Here is a 16186-nt window from a genome sequence, read left to right on the forward strand (position 1 = left end):
GACTCCATACTTGTCTTTTATTTCTTTGACAACATCCACTGGACGAGTTAAAGGTTTTGCACTTACCTCTTCAAGTATCAGCCCAGAAACTAAGCTGGAAGTCATCCTAGCATGTTTACTCGTATAAACCGCCACACCACACATATGTTCATTGTTCAAAGTCCTTATGTAAAAGAACCCATTTATTTTTTCAATTGAAGCATATACACGCCACATACATCTCCTTGATTCCTTATATGCACATTCTGCCGTAACCCTCAGCTTGTCATTTTTAACATACGTAAACTGAAAACCAACCTCAATAGCATACTTGCATAAAAAAGTACGAAACTCAACCACACAACCCTCAAACTTTTGTCCAACACTCGTAATATTATTTCACCAACCAGCTGACAATAACACCTTTTCTTGGTGAGAACAAAACTTAGAGAGTAAATTCCTTTCAATATCCACCAGCCTATCACATTCACCATCCACAACATCTACCCAATTAGACCCCACTTCATCATCTTCATTAGAAGTACTACAGCTACAAACTGAAACATCAACTATATTAACACCACGTGCACAAACAACCCTCAACATATTCAGAAAATCAATATTATTTCGAACCATACAATTCGGATGGCCTATAATAGAATATGAAATACACATAGTCTCAGGTTTCAAATTCTCCCATGTTTTACACAAAATGTCAACCAATTCATCAAAATTCAATTCACATGAAACATTAATGACAATAGTATCATTCCTATATTTGCACAGCAACAACACTACACTGTCCATCAAAACTGAAAGAAAAAATAAGAAAAATGATTTGTTCAACATAAAAACACTTCACAAGATCAACATAAAAGTCCAAAGAAATTTAAGAACTTTTGCTCAGAGAAACAAAAAATTATATTCATTTTATACAAACTTATAATTTTCTCTGAACTACAAACTGAAAGTGAATAACAAACTTATAATTTTCTATCAACTATAAATAAAAGTCCAGAGAAATTTAAGAACTTACATTCACTTTCTCAGATTCAATCTGCATTAGAAACTTTGGATTATAATAACAAACTTACAATTTTCTCTGGACTATACCAACAAAAAGTGCAGAGAATGAAATTTCTCTGGTTTAAACAAATTTCTCTGGTTTGAAAAAATAGAGAACAAAACTTATCATTGATCAGCATGTTGATGAATAACAAAGTACGAAAAATGAACTCTAAACATCAAAATCAACTACACTGTCAACACTCTTTGAAATTGATAAAAAAAAAAACAGAGAATCAAAATTAATTTCAAAAAATAAAAATCAACTCTATCAAGATGGCCTCTGTCTAAAATTGATCAATAATAGAAAATGAAAAATCAACTCCAAAAATCATAAACAACTTCATTGAGCTAGCCTCTCTTTAATTACGAATTGATCAAAACTGAAAACAAAATCAAATCGGAACTGAAAACAAAATCAAATCGGAACTTAATTACGAATTGATCAAAACTGAAAACAAAAACCTAATGCAAAAATACACTCGAACAACTAATATCAAATCGGAATCCTTACATAAAATTCAAAACAAAAATCAAAATTCATGTGGAATCTATATCGAAACCATACCTAATTCAACTCTACTAAAAAACCTACGCGATCAACACATTGTAACACCTACACGATCGTCGAAATCTCTCATCAAGTACACTGCAACACTTGCGAAATCTCTACGAAATCTCCGACAAAATCTCCACCGTGAAACCAGTTTCCAAAATCCCCACCATGAAATCAACAACTGAATATTCTTGTCTTTTTTTTTTTTAACTGAGCAATAGAATATTCCAAAATCCAAACAAGGATAAATAAGGTATTTTATAACATTAAAGAAAGTTGAGAGACTTTAGCCATCAAAATATATTATTGTGTACCTCTCCTCTTATCAAAAGTTGGAGAGGGACCTTAAACTAATTTTCTTTTAAAAAAATGTAGAGTCCATTTTTAAAATCATATTTATTTTTTATTTTTTAAAAATATAAATATAATAAAATTATATGCTATTATTGGATGAATCTTATCTTTTTTGTAGCTAATGCACAGATATCTAAAAGATGAAAATTTAGACCCTAACGCATTATGAAACATCTTTTTCTGGGGGCGAGTTTCTTTCTGGTGTACCCGAATGAATGGCTAAAATATTACATCTGAATCAGTTTTCTTACTTAGGGGATTTAAAAATTATCATTATTATTTTTTTAAAAAAATGAAATATATGACATTTACATCAAGCTTTATATAATAATAATATTTATAACATGTTATTAAAAAAGAAAAAATTACAAATCAGTAATAATACTACAAAAATATTATAAATTCATAAAAAAAATTATAACTTTAATTATTAAAATTGATACATTTTTTCACTAATTTATAATTTTTTTTAAAAGCTAGCCCTGCAGTGCAATTTTCCTTTTTAAAAAAAAAAGATAGAAATGCGGGGTCAAATACAACGACAGGGAGCCAAGAAAAATATGGTTTGAATTGCAATAACAAAAGATGTATGTTTGACTTTAGAAAAGTTGGAACACATGCTTTTTTATTTATTTATTTAGAATTATTTTCAAAAGTGTTATATAAATTATTTTTTTTATTTATTATAAAAAAAATATAAAAAAAATAAAGAAGTGATTTGACTCAAATAAGTCAAAAAAAAAAAAAAATCTAAGCTGGCTTATATTGTGAGCACATGTTTATTGCAGCAAAGTTTATTTATTTTTATTTTTTTATAAGAAAAAAATGGTAAGTGATAGATTTATTCTGTGCTAAACAATTAGGGCACATTTTTCATCTCAACTTTTTAATATTTATATAGCGAACGATAAATTCTCCAAAAGTGATCTAATATTATGATGAGAAAGGACCGGACAAGTCATATAAACATAAATTTTTAGCCACTAATTATTTGTTAAAAATCAAAATAATGTCAAAAAAATTACTACGTCTATACACATTTGACATATTTTAATACATTTCTATACAATTTTATATAATATTTTTTTATAAAAAAATCCTTGATACTTCGAATTTGTATAATCCGAATAGCTCGGATGTATCAAAACGACGTCATTTTACCCCCAAAACGACGTCATTTTGAGACATTCGAACCATTCGGATCATGAAAATTTAGACTATCAGACATTGTTATTTTTTTATACATATACTACTATTAATCACCGCTTAATAGACGTGATTTAGCATTTCTCTTGAGTTGTATAACTAGCATAGGCTGGTCATATCACCTTTCTGTAACTCTGATCAGCATATATCTCTCTCTCTCTATATATAACAGTATGTATTTAGTGTGACATTTAGTGAAGTAAAGAAGCATATTCTCTCCATGGTTTTGAAATCAATAATTTGCAAGGAATGGAATCACTTTCTGTCTAGAGGCATCTCAAATCTGCAACACACAGTAGCTTCCTCAGCAGATAACCAGAATCCGACACACATTTTTGCTTTCTTCTGTCCTCCATCCAAAACATCTGCTTTTCAATGTGGAGCATCCCCCCCCCCCCCCCCCCCAACATTCTGCTGCATTCCAATGAAATTATACAATTTTTGGGAATATACATGTGTGTGTGTTTTGCTTTAGGTGGGGCAACTTATGTTGGTATGAATGTGATGCGTTCGAGAAGGAAACAAGTGCATAGACATTCTAGCCAACAAAGGCTCAATAGTGACTTGAACTTTACCTTACTATCTAATGCACCTGATTGTATTTCTTTACAGCTTTTGGATGATGCTAGGGGGTCTTTCTACCATCGTGTTGTATTCGCTTAATTTTATTTATGTTATGCTAACTTTTCTTACCAAAAAAACAAAGTGATGCTGTCTCTCCATTCTAAAAAAAGAGGAATTCAAATATGCCAAAAATTATAAAAACACCAATTAGAAGAAGCCGAACAGGGGGGCCAAAAGGGGGAAAAAAACAACAGTTTTAAATCTACAGAATCCCAACCCTAGAGGACCACCCTTGTACAATAAAGAAATACAAAATGAAGGTTTGAAAGCCAAAAAAACATATAAGAAAAGAAAGAGGACACCGAATTGTCTGCAGAAAATGGCAGATAGGCTTGTTAAATGTGTCTCACCAGATCTTCAGCCTTCTTTACCGGTACAATTTCAGCAAATAACTGTGAGTCAAAGGAAGCCTTTACATGCTGATTTTACATTCTTTCCAACACCCTTTCACTATCATCCCAAAATTATAGGCTCTTTAATTTGGGAAGAATAGCTCCCAACTTGAAAAAATAGCTAGCAGACACACCTTGCCGCTTGAAATTTAGCAATAATTCAAGTGTTGCATTTATAGGAAATAATCTGGTGTTCTCCGTGTTACATCCGGCTCTCCCCTCCTGGGTGCTGGCTCAAACTGCAACCAACAACAGACATGTACTTTGTGAGCTTTAGTGGCCACTGTAGTTTCAAGTGAGACAACACAAAAAATACAGTACAAAAAATCACACCAAAGCTGGATTTCCTCTCATTATCCTAATACTAATTATAATATAGCCTGTGTTAAAAGTGCCCATGTGCGTGTGCGAGCGCGTGTGATAGAGACAGAGACCTGAATAAAAGTGTGGCCCTTGCAGTCATCAACTTCCAGGATGGATGCCATGTTGCCGCATCGATAACAATAATTAGGTGCACTAAATATGGTAACTACCTTTTGCTCCTGTAACAAACAAATGCAAAATCAGGCGACAAATCTCACCCTCGAACAATTTGTACTTCTTTTGAATAAGTCACCCATCAACAAAATCACACAAAACAAATCCAAAAGGTTGCACAAGTACTTACATGTCCCCAGTTAAATCCCTCCATAACCAGTTGGTGTGCTCTGGCAATTAGCTTTAAATTATTGGTATGGTTGAACTGCTCCGATATGTCCTGCAAGAACCATGCAAGTGGTTAGAAAATAAAGTTTTTTTACTTTTTTATTTTTTCTGGAACTGGAAGAAAGATACACCAGGAAGGAAGAATTAAGATACTTGGCCAAAAGTATATCCAGCACCCCTGGGTGAGATACCCCAACCACAACGATCATCAGGGTCGGACCATAAAAGATCGCACATTGGCCCCTCATGAGGAACTTCTTGAACACGGTCGAAATTACGTATGTTATCAAGGGTTTCAATGGAGGGGGATAATCCACCATGGAGGCAAAAGATTTCAGATTCAACCTAAAATTTAGAAAACATCATGAATCAACACCAAAGTCCCTAAAAAATATAATGAAAAACGATATCATGAATGGCAAGAATTAAAACATTAATCACATTTCTTTGTTTTCAGGCCATTTTAATATATACGGATGCAGCATATGATTCAGAACACTTTGATTGTCTACCAAGACCATCCAAAAAATGAGGTACGCAGTCAATGGAAACAAATTGGGAGTGCAATGAAACCTCAATTAGATAGGAAGTCATAGTGAAATTACTAACTCATTTAAATGCAGCTAATTCAATCTTCAGACTGACTTTTGGAAGTCCAAGAGAACAACTCTAAGAATGAAATTAGAAAACCAGAGTACAACTTGATCCTAGGATGCAAACCTCGAAATAAGAATGCAAGAGCAAAACTACTGAAGGAAGCAAGAAGTGCTGCATTATTGCTTTTTGTTGCATGGTATATAAGTAAATCTATGTGTAAGGGCAGAAATGATATATGATATATTTACAAATAATCAGGAAAACAGATACAATTGTAGCATAGTCAACAGTCGTCACAGTGCAGACAATGCAAATAGTTGTAGTAGAATTTTGGTCTGGGGATAAGGCAAAAATGCCTATTCTAAACACGACGAATAAGTAGCATAGAAATGTAATTTAATTGATTTTCTTTTCTCTCAAATTCAAGATTCACAGACGATTGATACATATGTTAAAAGCCATACTAACCAGTGCTGTAAGAGGAAAATAATCGAACAAATCTGTAAAGATCTTCCACACATTGGCATTACCGTATCTGCAAACAAAAGCAAGAGAACGCTTAACAGCACAGATTTATATATGTAAACCAACCAATTTTTAAAAAGAAAGAAAGAAGAAAGGAACAAGAAGCGGAATAAGAAAGTGACCCAAACAAGGTTCTGAAAAGCGGTTGCGGTCGCCGTAACGGTGGCGGTGACGCTGTTGCGGTTGCCGGGTGTAAAGGCCGTAGTGTAACGGTTGCGGTAACCGGAACCATGAATTTTTTTATTTTTCGCACAATTTGAAAAAAAAATTACCAATACGCATATTTTTTTTTCATGATCATATTTATTGGGTTAAAAATAAATATTGATCAATTTTTATAAATTTTTAAGTATGATCCAATATATTTCATATTTTTAAATCACTATAAATTGAGTTTTTAACATTTTATTTTAATAATTAATGACTTTATATTATACAAAAAATCAATCACTAACTATTATATATAAGATAAACAATGACAAAAGTAAGAGAATAAATAAGAGCCTATATATATATATATATATATACATATTTTAACCAAGCCAAATAGATAATGACCACACTTATTATTATTATTATTTTCAAACAATATATAGATAGATACACACAAACAAAATAGTTTAGTGATAGCAGCTGAATAGAATAGTATAGGTCTTACAATTTCAACAAATCAATAACATGTTCTTCATTTTCCCTCTTCTCTCTCTATCTCTTGCTCCTCCATTTTTTCTCTTTATCTTCCCTCTTCTCTCTATCCCTCTTCCTCAATTTTCATTTTTTTTTTGTATGTTTTTTCGAAAAAAATAGTTTGGAACCGTTACGTAACGGTGCGTAACAGGCCGTTACGGCTGTTACGGCACCGTTACGACCGCTACGGCCGACACACCTGTGAATCTCAATCACCCTGCAAAAGCGGCTGTAACGGGTGGCGGTAACCGCCAAAACCGTTATGTAACGGCGTTACATAACGGTTGCGACCGCTTTTTAAAACCTTGTCGGTAAGCTATGATTCAGTCTTAAAAAGCATCAACTTCAACAACAATAAATAACAAAAATTAGGAAGTTGCAGCTTCCTAGAGAGGCCAGTCAACAATATTTCACCATGCTTCACAAAAATCTCTAAATGGGCTTCCAAGGAAAGAAGTCCACTTGAGAGATTCCAAAACCAAGCAAAATGTTAAAAAACTGTACAAGATAAAAAGCAGACATTGTGCATAGAACAGGAGGCTAAAATTATGCAGACATATTCGAGATTGCGCCTTAAACTTGTAAGCCACAAAGTGCATGACTTCATCATTCAGTACAAACTTTTAACCTCCTAAAAGCAAAAGGTGTGAGGAACTCACTTTCGTAGGCATTCATCATAAAACCCATAAACTTGAGTGATCTGCAACCCAAAACAGAAACCACTCAGCACAAACCATCCAGTGCCTAGAAAAGAATTCATAAACCATGAACTAATCGGCAAAAGAATTTTCAAAGTAAAATGAAAGAAGGCTACACCAATATGGAAGAAAGAAGGACATTTATTCAATCAAATTATGATGTATGTGGATATAATCAATTATAGCTATCATGCAATTCCTTTTGCAGCCATTTTCTAGTCATGGGAAGTTGGGAATACATTAATGAAAACATAACAACAGAGTACAGAACCAGTATACCTGCCGACTCTCATGATTTCCTCTTAAAATAGTAATTCGTTGGGGATAGCGCACTTTCAGGGCCACCAGAAGCTGAATGCATGAATTGATCAGTATCAGAACAACAGTCGCAACACTTCAATTAACACAAGGAAAATTCAAGGTAAATCATTTTCATTGGGTAATACATACAAAAAAAAAAGAAAGACCTTGTGCACCATTATGTAATCCTAGTATATCCAATTATTTTACCAGCTAAGGCAGTAAGTGTTCCTTAATTGATTATCCACAACACATTAGTAAACAATAGAAAACGTGCACTTACCGTTACAGTTTCAACTGAATAATAGCCACGATCAACATAATCTCCCATAAACAAATAATTTGTATCTGGACACTACCAATCACAAAAAGGCAACCATAAATCAATTTAATCAAAATTTCTATAAAAATAAGTTCAAAAACATAAACTTAATAAGATAAACAATTTGATGCATATTTGTACTAGCATATCCAAATGAAGGTACACAAGTAAGTTTACAACCAAGATACAAACAAACAAAGAGGCTTGATTCAGTGACAAAAACTCCTAGAGATAGGTTATTGCATTTTTTACAGTGTTCATGTGATTAATAATACTGTTTCAACTTGTTACTAATTTCTCATGAACTTTCAGCTTTTTCTGTTTCTTTTTTTGTTTTTTCTTTTTTCCCATTTTTTAAATATGTTGCATTTAAGAACAAAGAATCAGGATGACATGACAAGCTCTCAACTCTTCCCCACTACTCTCCTCTCCTGTCTTTGCTTCCTCAAAACTTGAGACCTCATTTACACTTGTAACTTTAAGGTGATGAACAAGCAAACAGCTTCCAAAAATAATAATAATATTAAACTATAATTATCATATAAAAATAAACATATTAATAATAATAAACGAATAATTTAAAAAATAATATGTAGACACTATTGAATTTTACTAGAAGAATATATTGATATTATCGCCTTCATCATATGACATAGTTGATTAAGAAATAGTAGAAGCTTCTTCTTTTTTCTTTTTTCCTTTTTTTTTTTTTTTTTGGTGTGATCAGCAAATAGTGAAAGCCTGGTTAAAAAAAACATATTGACTACGATCAGGAGCCAGGGATGTTGTTGAGTGTCAACATGGACACAGAGCATACAATATGGCAACCTTAAAAAGTCCACACACGACTACAGTCACACAAACATACAAACAAAAGAATTTATGGGTAACATAATTTGTGCTTACTTTTATTTTTATTTGATCATTTATGATATTGTATATGAAAATATATGTCACAATTTATATCTGCCAGAATTTATTTATGTCAAATCTACTATTTTATAATGTCATTTCTTTGTAAGGAAGTGTTTCAAAAATATTCATAGAAATGCATGTATTGATATGAATATAAACAATAGGGGTCATTTAAGAATTTAAAATTATGTGGTTGTGTTTCAGAATTGTGTTCTATCATTGTGGTACGTTGGTGGATTAGCAGGTAAAAGATTTGGATCAAATATTTGCATAAAGTCACTTTGAGCTGAAGGACTTACAGAATAGACAATAGCAAGTGGACTAGGGTTCTATGGCACAATGAGTGCAAAGATTAATGAGTTTGGGTTTCAAATGCCAGATGGAAATAATTTAATAATGAGTTTGCCTTTTTTATTGATTCCCTTTAAAAGTAGGCATCTAATTATTCACGAATCCAATTCCAAGTTAAGCACTATAGATGGCCAACAAAATCCCAACAACATTCATGTGGCAACACATAGCACAGCCATACTATGAAATCTTGGATCTTTAAGTGGCAATGCAACTGAAAAGTTCAGGCATTTTAATCTTCAGAAGGCATAGTAATCCTATTAGCAGTGGAAATCAATCATACAATCACCATATCCTTGCCTAAATTCGTATATCATACAAAATGTTTAAATCAGATTAATACCTTCCCTCCAATTCGAAAAAGCTCTGCAAGATCATGGAATTGCCCATGAATATCACCACAGATCGTTACCGGGCTTTTCACAGGCTGCATAGACCCCCCCCCCCAAAAGAAAAGACTAATTAGGATTTGCACAAACTAAGATCATATATAAACTGAAATGATATATACGATGCAAATACAAAAAGCATATCAAGCAACCCACTTAACCAGTTTCCTCACCCCCTAACCCCAAAGAAAAGGACAAAAGTGGAAAAAAAACAACCTTTTAAAAGAAAGAAAAAAAAAACTTGAATGTAAGAGTTAAGTTTGCTTTCAACCCTTTTTTTTTATCAGCTAAGATTCACCCTTATGTTGTTTTTCTACCCATGTGTGGGTCTAAGAATATCAAAACGTCATTTCTTTGCATTGTCCTTGGGACACGTGAGTGTTGATGGGAATGGCATAATATAATAGGGATTTTCTTTTCTCTTTTTTTTTTCTTTTTTTTCTCATTTGTAGGAGAATGCTTAGGAGCCACCCACTGATGACCCATAGCAACAAAAAATGTAATGGCAGTGTGCAGTGTTCACAGTACACAGGGAGCCAACTTTGGGAGATTAAAAGGGGTAGCTTTTTGTTTCTCCAAGGATTAACTTCATTATATATGTGTGTGTGTGCACGCGCGCACGCCAGATCTCAAGATTCTTGCCAATTTTTAACAGAAACGATGACTGGCCAAATAGCGCCAATTTATAAACAAAAGACATACCTGAACATTGCTTTCTTCCATTAGAATCTCCTTAGCCTTCTCACATAACATCCTAACCTACAAAAAAAAAAAAATGTCATTGAAGAATCCTTTCTTATTATGCCAAAACAGAAAGATATCCATTAAAAGGTGAGTTCTGTGAGACTAGGTCGTACAGATAACAAAAGTTCCTCACCAATAAAAAGGGAAATTGGATTAATATATAGATGCTTGTCCTGGATAAGGGTCAAATCTATGGCCTCTACTTAAAATGCAAGCGACAAATGAAAAGCTTCTTTGACAACATCCTTATTCATTTATCATGATAGAGGAATAATCAAGTTGTAATTGTTTTTCATTCACTGTAATAGATTTTCCAATAATTGAGCTATAATGGTTATGGGATATGATCAAATTTCAGTCATTGTAGCAATTATCTGAGAGGGAAACTATGAGAAGAGTCTGGACTCTTGCAGGAAAGCAGGAACAAAAGCAAACTTTAAGAAATGCGTGACTTTTGATGCTAAGTGTAAATGAGAACACGTGTATACCCATATGTTTATTTAGATTGCACCTAATCAAACACTACGTCCAAACATCAAACGTTGATAACTGATTGGTAATTGCTTACTAATCTATTTGTGGTTGATTGATGGTGCTTAGTTATTTTGTTGTGTTATTTACCGTGGAAGTTTGTGGATGAATACAAAAGCTGAATGGGATGTTATTAACATATATATTGAGATAACGGTGACTATGATCTCTAATAGCCATTGGTCTAAAAGAGTTGGTCAAAATAAAGGTAAATACCATGAGAAGAGGGAAATGTCTATACATCCATGGTTTGTTTATGGACACCACAATTACAACCTTGTGGAAATAAAAATATATTTTATGTGAAATTGTTTTTGTTTATTTGCTATTTGTTGAAGGATATGTCACTGATTGGCATCTTTTGTATTGATGATAGGAAATTGAGATCAGATTTGGCTTGTTAATTGAACTTTAGATGTTTGTTACATCCTATAAGTTTTAAGCAAAAATGAAAAACAGCATGATCACTAGTGTTGCACTTAAAAACATGATAATTTGACCTGGTGGCACTGAAGAATCTAGTTGAAGTTCTTTTTTTTTTTTTTTTGGGTTGGGGGGGGGGGGGGGGGGGGGGGTGGTTGGGGTGTCCGGATTAAAGTCCAACTAATCCCCAGGGGTTCATTGACATAATACGGAAGCAAAATCTAATAATCACAGATTTTATTGAATACTTTGTTAAACAATATTTTAAAGATGCATTGAATTTATTACCTGTGATTGTAACCAAGAACATATCTATATACTCTAGTCACAAGTTAATCTCAGTTAAGATTTCTCAACTTCAATAAGGAAAAGGCATTTTAATCCCCTTTATCTGTCAATAACTAAGAACTCCAACAAGTGGTATCGGTAACCCACAATGGGTGTTGCAACGGGAACGAGAAAGACGACACAATCAAAATCTACAACATGAACATCCATATCCATATACCACCTCAATTGTTAACAAGTATTTTTTTTCTACATCTATGGTAAAGATTGAATGGACTACCGCAGAGCCACTCACTCAAGGTTCTGAAAAGCGGTTACAGCCGTCGTAATAATTGCGGTGACGCAGCAACAGTTGCAGGATGTAAAGGCCGTAGCGTAACGGTTGCGGTAACCGAAACAGTGATTTTTTTTTATTTTTCGCATAATTTGAAGAAAACTTACGGATACTCATATTTTCTTTTTTCAAAATCACATTTATTGAGATTTAAAATAAATTTTGATCATTTTTTGTTAATTTTTAAGTATGATCTAATCAAGATTTTGAAAAGCGATTGCGATCACCGTAACAGTTGCAGTGACGCAGTAGTTGTTGCAGGATGTAAAGGCCGTAGCGTAGCGGTTGCAGTAACCGGTAACTGGAACCGTGATTTTTTTTTTATTTTTCACACAATTTGAAAAAAACTTACCGATATGTATTTTTTTTTCCTTCAAAATCACATTTATTGGGATTTAAAATAAATTTTGATCTATTTTTGTTAATTTTTAGTAGGATCCAATATATTTCATATTTTCAAATCACTATAAAAGAAGTTTTTTACATTTTATTTCAATAATTAATGATTTTAAAAATAATTGATTTTAAAAATAATTGATTTTAAATGTTTATAAATTATTTTTTACCAATAATTGAATTAACTGAATAAAAAATATTCACAATTATTAAATCAAAGAATTATAAAATAAAAATTGTGCCATAAATTAAAAGATATATATTATAAAGAAAAAAATTCATATAAAATTTTTTCTTTAGATTTGAATCACTTGAATATTTATTCTTTTTCTGTAAACTTTTATTTATTTTCATTTTTTGAAAAGAAAGCTATTCAGAATGTTGTAAAAGGGTGTAACGGTATCTAACGGACCGTTACGGTACCAAAACGGCCATTACACATGTGAATTTCCATCACACTGCTATAACGGCTATAAGAGATGGCGGTAACTACCACAACCGTTACGTAACGGTTGCGGCCGCTTTTTAAAACCTTGGATCTAGTATATTTCATATTTTTAAATCGCTATAAAATGAGCTTTTTACATATTATTTCAATAGTTAATGACTTTAAGAATAATCAATTTTAAATGTCTGCAATTTATTTTTTATTAATACCTAAACTAAATGAATAAAAAATATTCACAATTATTAAATAAAATGATTATAAAATAAAAATTGTGTCATAAATTAAAAAAAAATTATAAAGAAAAAAATTCATATAAAAAAATTTTTTGGGACTTAAATCACTTGAGTACTTGTTCTTTTTTTATAAGTTTTTATTTTTATTTTTTTTGAAAAAGAAAGTTATTCAGAATATTGTAGAAGGATATAATATAACGGTATCTAACGGACCGTTACGGCTGTTATGGTACCGTTACGTAACACCAAAACGGCCATTACACATGTGAATTTCCGTCACACCGCTATAAAGGCCGCAACATATGGCGGTAACCACCACAACCGTTACGTAATGACGTTAGATAACGGTTGCGACAATTTTTAAAACCTTACACTCACCAAATCACCATGTGGCCGAAGGGTCCCACTGCAACTGTACTGCAATAAGGCAAAATTTAATTTTTGAACTTAAGGTCACTGATGCCCCGTTTGACACCAAGGGTTGGTGAGATTTGTTATCCTGTAGGTCCCATATTGTCCATAAGTTTTATTGTCTGGTGTTTGGTTGCATTTTTAGCTTGGCATATGATGTCCTACCAAACATTATATCCTAAAATGGGGAAAACAAATACCCACTTGGGCCATCCAACGACCAAAGATCATCTTCCTCTAATCTAATGTTTTATTCAACACTAGCCCAACATGGTGTAGCTTACTGCAAGTTAAAAACTAAACATCTCCCAGCCCCTCAAAAAATCTTCTCTCTTTTTTTTTTTTTGGGACTTAAAGGTCATTTTCATGCGTAAGCTGTTACAAAAACTTCCTAAAACACAAAAGCACCCTAATAAGCTGCACCAAATGGGTGCCATAATCTCATCCATTGTACTAGCTAGGTATTACTTTTTCACTTTATCCCTAATCCAATCCCTCCGGCCAAACTGGACCTAAGAATCAAAGTTGCACCATTTTTTCCCCATGATTCGCCAAAATTCCCAAATAACGGATCAGATTCAATCACCACATAAGTCTAAATCCGAAACATCCGGATCTACTCAAAATCCACCGCTAAGTCAGCTCTAAAAAACCCCGAAAGGTCATCTGAAAGTTCAGATCACTGTGCAATTTGACAAAAATACATAATTTTTCCTACAAAAAAACTCGCGAATCGATTCCAATCATTTATAACTCAGATAGAACAAGTAAATGACTCACAGTATCATAAATTTTCAATAATTCATCGAAAAAAAACAAAAAAATAAACCTCAGGCTCGGATAGAGGCTTGCACTGCATGAGCTGAGAAATCTGCTCGTCGAGGTTGCCACGAGTGCTCGAAGGGACGGAATCGAAGCTCATCCTTCTTTTTTCTGAACCACGGATCTGCTTCTCCGTCGTCGTCCTCCCACGGATGAATCAGTCTAGAGAGAGAGAGAGAGAGAGAGAGAGAGAGGAGGCAGATGAGAGAGAGGAGAGTGAGTGGGAGCGAGCGGAGGTGGTGAAACCAACGACGGAAAGCTCTTTTTCTTCCTTCTATCACCACTCCTTTCTTTAAAAAAAAAAATTTAATTAAATAATTTAATTGCTCATCACATAAAATGAGAATTTCCAAATATAAATTACATAATAAATAGAAAAATTTGACCATAAATCCGTCTTAGCTTTCTTTTCTTGTTAAAAGGATAAATTTTTTTAATATTTTTAAATCCCTCTACTAATTATAATGTAACAATTTCGATTCATGATTAATTGATAAATCATATTTAAGGATGTCTAATAAGTAATTAAAAAGAAATTCTACATTAATTACATGCGTGTTGAATCGTTTGTGTTTCTATTTGTTTATTGTAGAAATATATGTTCATGTTTCCACTTTGTTCTCGAATTGACGACCTTATCGGTATCCGATTATGAAATTAACTTGATTTATGTGTTACATGAAATTTTTCAGACTTTATGGTAGGTTTAATTAAAATTCAATTCGAAACAATTAAATTAAAATAAGTAATGCCTATTTGAGTAGCTTTAATTAATCACCACTAGGTAAGCCTATATAAGGCTCCTTATGTGCTTCAACTCATTCATTTTCTTCATCTTTGAGCCTATGCACACAACAAACTTGAGAGAGAAAGAGAAAGAGGAGATTTGAATTCAATTAAGGAGAATTGAGGGAATTGAATAAGATTTAGGAGAATTTAGCTTCCACCCTTGTGAACTCAAGCTTAAGGTAAGAATTCAACCCATGAATTAAGTGTCTGGCTCAATAAGAGAATGAGTGCAAGAGAATTGAAAGAGTAAATACAAAAATTAAGCTTAGATAATAGAATTGAGCATGGTTCATGCATGCAAGAAAATATATCATAGCATTTTGAGTTTGAATTTCAAACAAATCCCAGATACATGTGTCTATCTTGACTTTGTTTTGAGAATTCATCACATTTCTTACCATTTGACCTTAATTGATCAGGTTTTGGAAAGTTCAAGCTCATAATAATTCATGCATGTTATGTTCACATTACATTCTTAAGTTTCACGTTGAATTTTGAGCAATTGGCAAGCTTTTGGGCCTTGATTTTGTAAAATGATTTTGAATTCACCAAGTTTTATTAGTTTATAAGTGTTTCCTCAAGTTTTTGGCCCAAAAGACCATGATTTATAACTTTAAATTTGAGTTTTGAACTTAGGAGAGCAATTTGGAAATTCCAGATTCTACCTCACTGCTCGAGCGACAGATCCTGCGCTCGAGCGGCCACTTTGTGTTTTGAACCTCCACTCGAGCGATCAAAAGTTGGCTCAAGCGTAAATTGCATGCTCCCAGAAGTTGACACATTTTTGCAGACCGCTTGAGCGACCATCAAGGGTGCATCGAGTGAAAAAATCAAGCAACTAGTACTTTTTCAGAGTTTACAGACCGCTCGAGCGGCCCCTCACATTTTTGAATCTCAGCTTGAGCGAAGAAAGTTGCGCTCGAGCGAAGACCCTGTTTTCAGCAAATTTGTCTAAGTGTTAAACAACATGTTTTGGCATTCTCATTGCATCCTAAGCATTCCTAAGCCCTAGTTAAGACATAATAATGAGGATAAGAAGTAGAAACACACCTAAAGAATAAATAACTAAGTTAATGATTTCGAGTGTATAATTCGGTGCGTA

The 16186-nt window shown here is 33.1% G+C and overlaps 1 protein-coding gene across 1 annotated transcript; it reads right to left on the reverse strand.

The window, feature by feature from the left end:
- Positions 1 to 3844: 3844 nt before the first annotated feature.
- Positions 3845 to 14639, reverse strand: LOC114277106 (serine/threonine-protein phosphatase PP2A-2 catalytic subunit). Its single transcript, XM_028218943.2, has 11 exons — positions 14303 to 14639; positions 10368 to 10424; positions 9620 to 9703; positions 7972 to 8043; positions 7668 to 7739; positions 7350 to 7390; positions 5947 to 6013; positions 5035 to 5226; positions 4844 to 4933; positions 4611 to 4718; positions 3845 to 4415 (listed from the first exon to the last, which is right to left on the reverse strand). The coding sequence occupies exons 1-11, from the start codon at positions 14393 to 14395 to the stop codon at positions 4350 to 4352; spliced, it is 942 nt and encodes a 313-aa protein (XP_028074744.1). The 5' UTR covers positions 14396 to 14639; the 3' UTR covers positions 3845 to 4349.
- Positions 14640 to 16186: the final 1547 nt, after the last annotated feature.

This window comes from Camellia sinensis, chromosome 12 (genome assembly GCF_055761805.1).
Source record: "Camellia sinensis isolate YWXY chromosome 12, ASM5576180v1, whole genome shotgun sequence".
NCBI lineage: Eukaryota > Viridiplantae > Streptophyta > Magnoliopsida > Ericales > Theaceae > Camellia > Camellia sinensis.

Excerpts from the sequence above, each read along its gene's own strand:
- LOC114277106 (XM_028218943.2), bottom strand. The coding sequence starts at position 14,395 with ATGAGCTTCGATTCCGTCCCTTCGAGCACTCGTGGCAACCTCGACGAG. Across the intron at positions 6,014-7,349 it reads TATGATGAATGCCTACGAAA|ATACGGTAATGCCAATGTGT; the intron begins GTGAGTTCCTCA and ends TTTTGTTTGCAG. Across the intron at positions 5,227-5,946 it reads ATTTTCCTCTTACAGCACTG|GTTGAATCTGAAATCTTTTG; the intron begins GTTAGTATGGCT and ends TCTAAATTTTAG.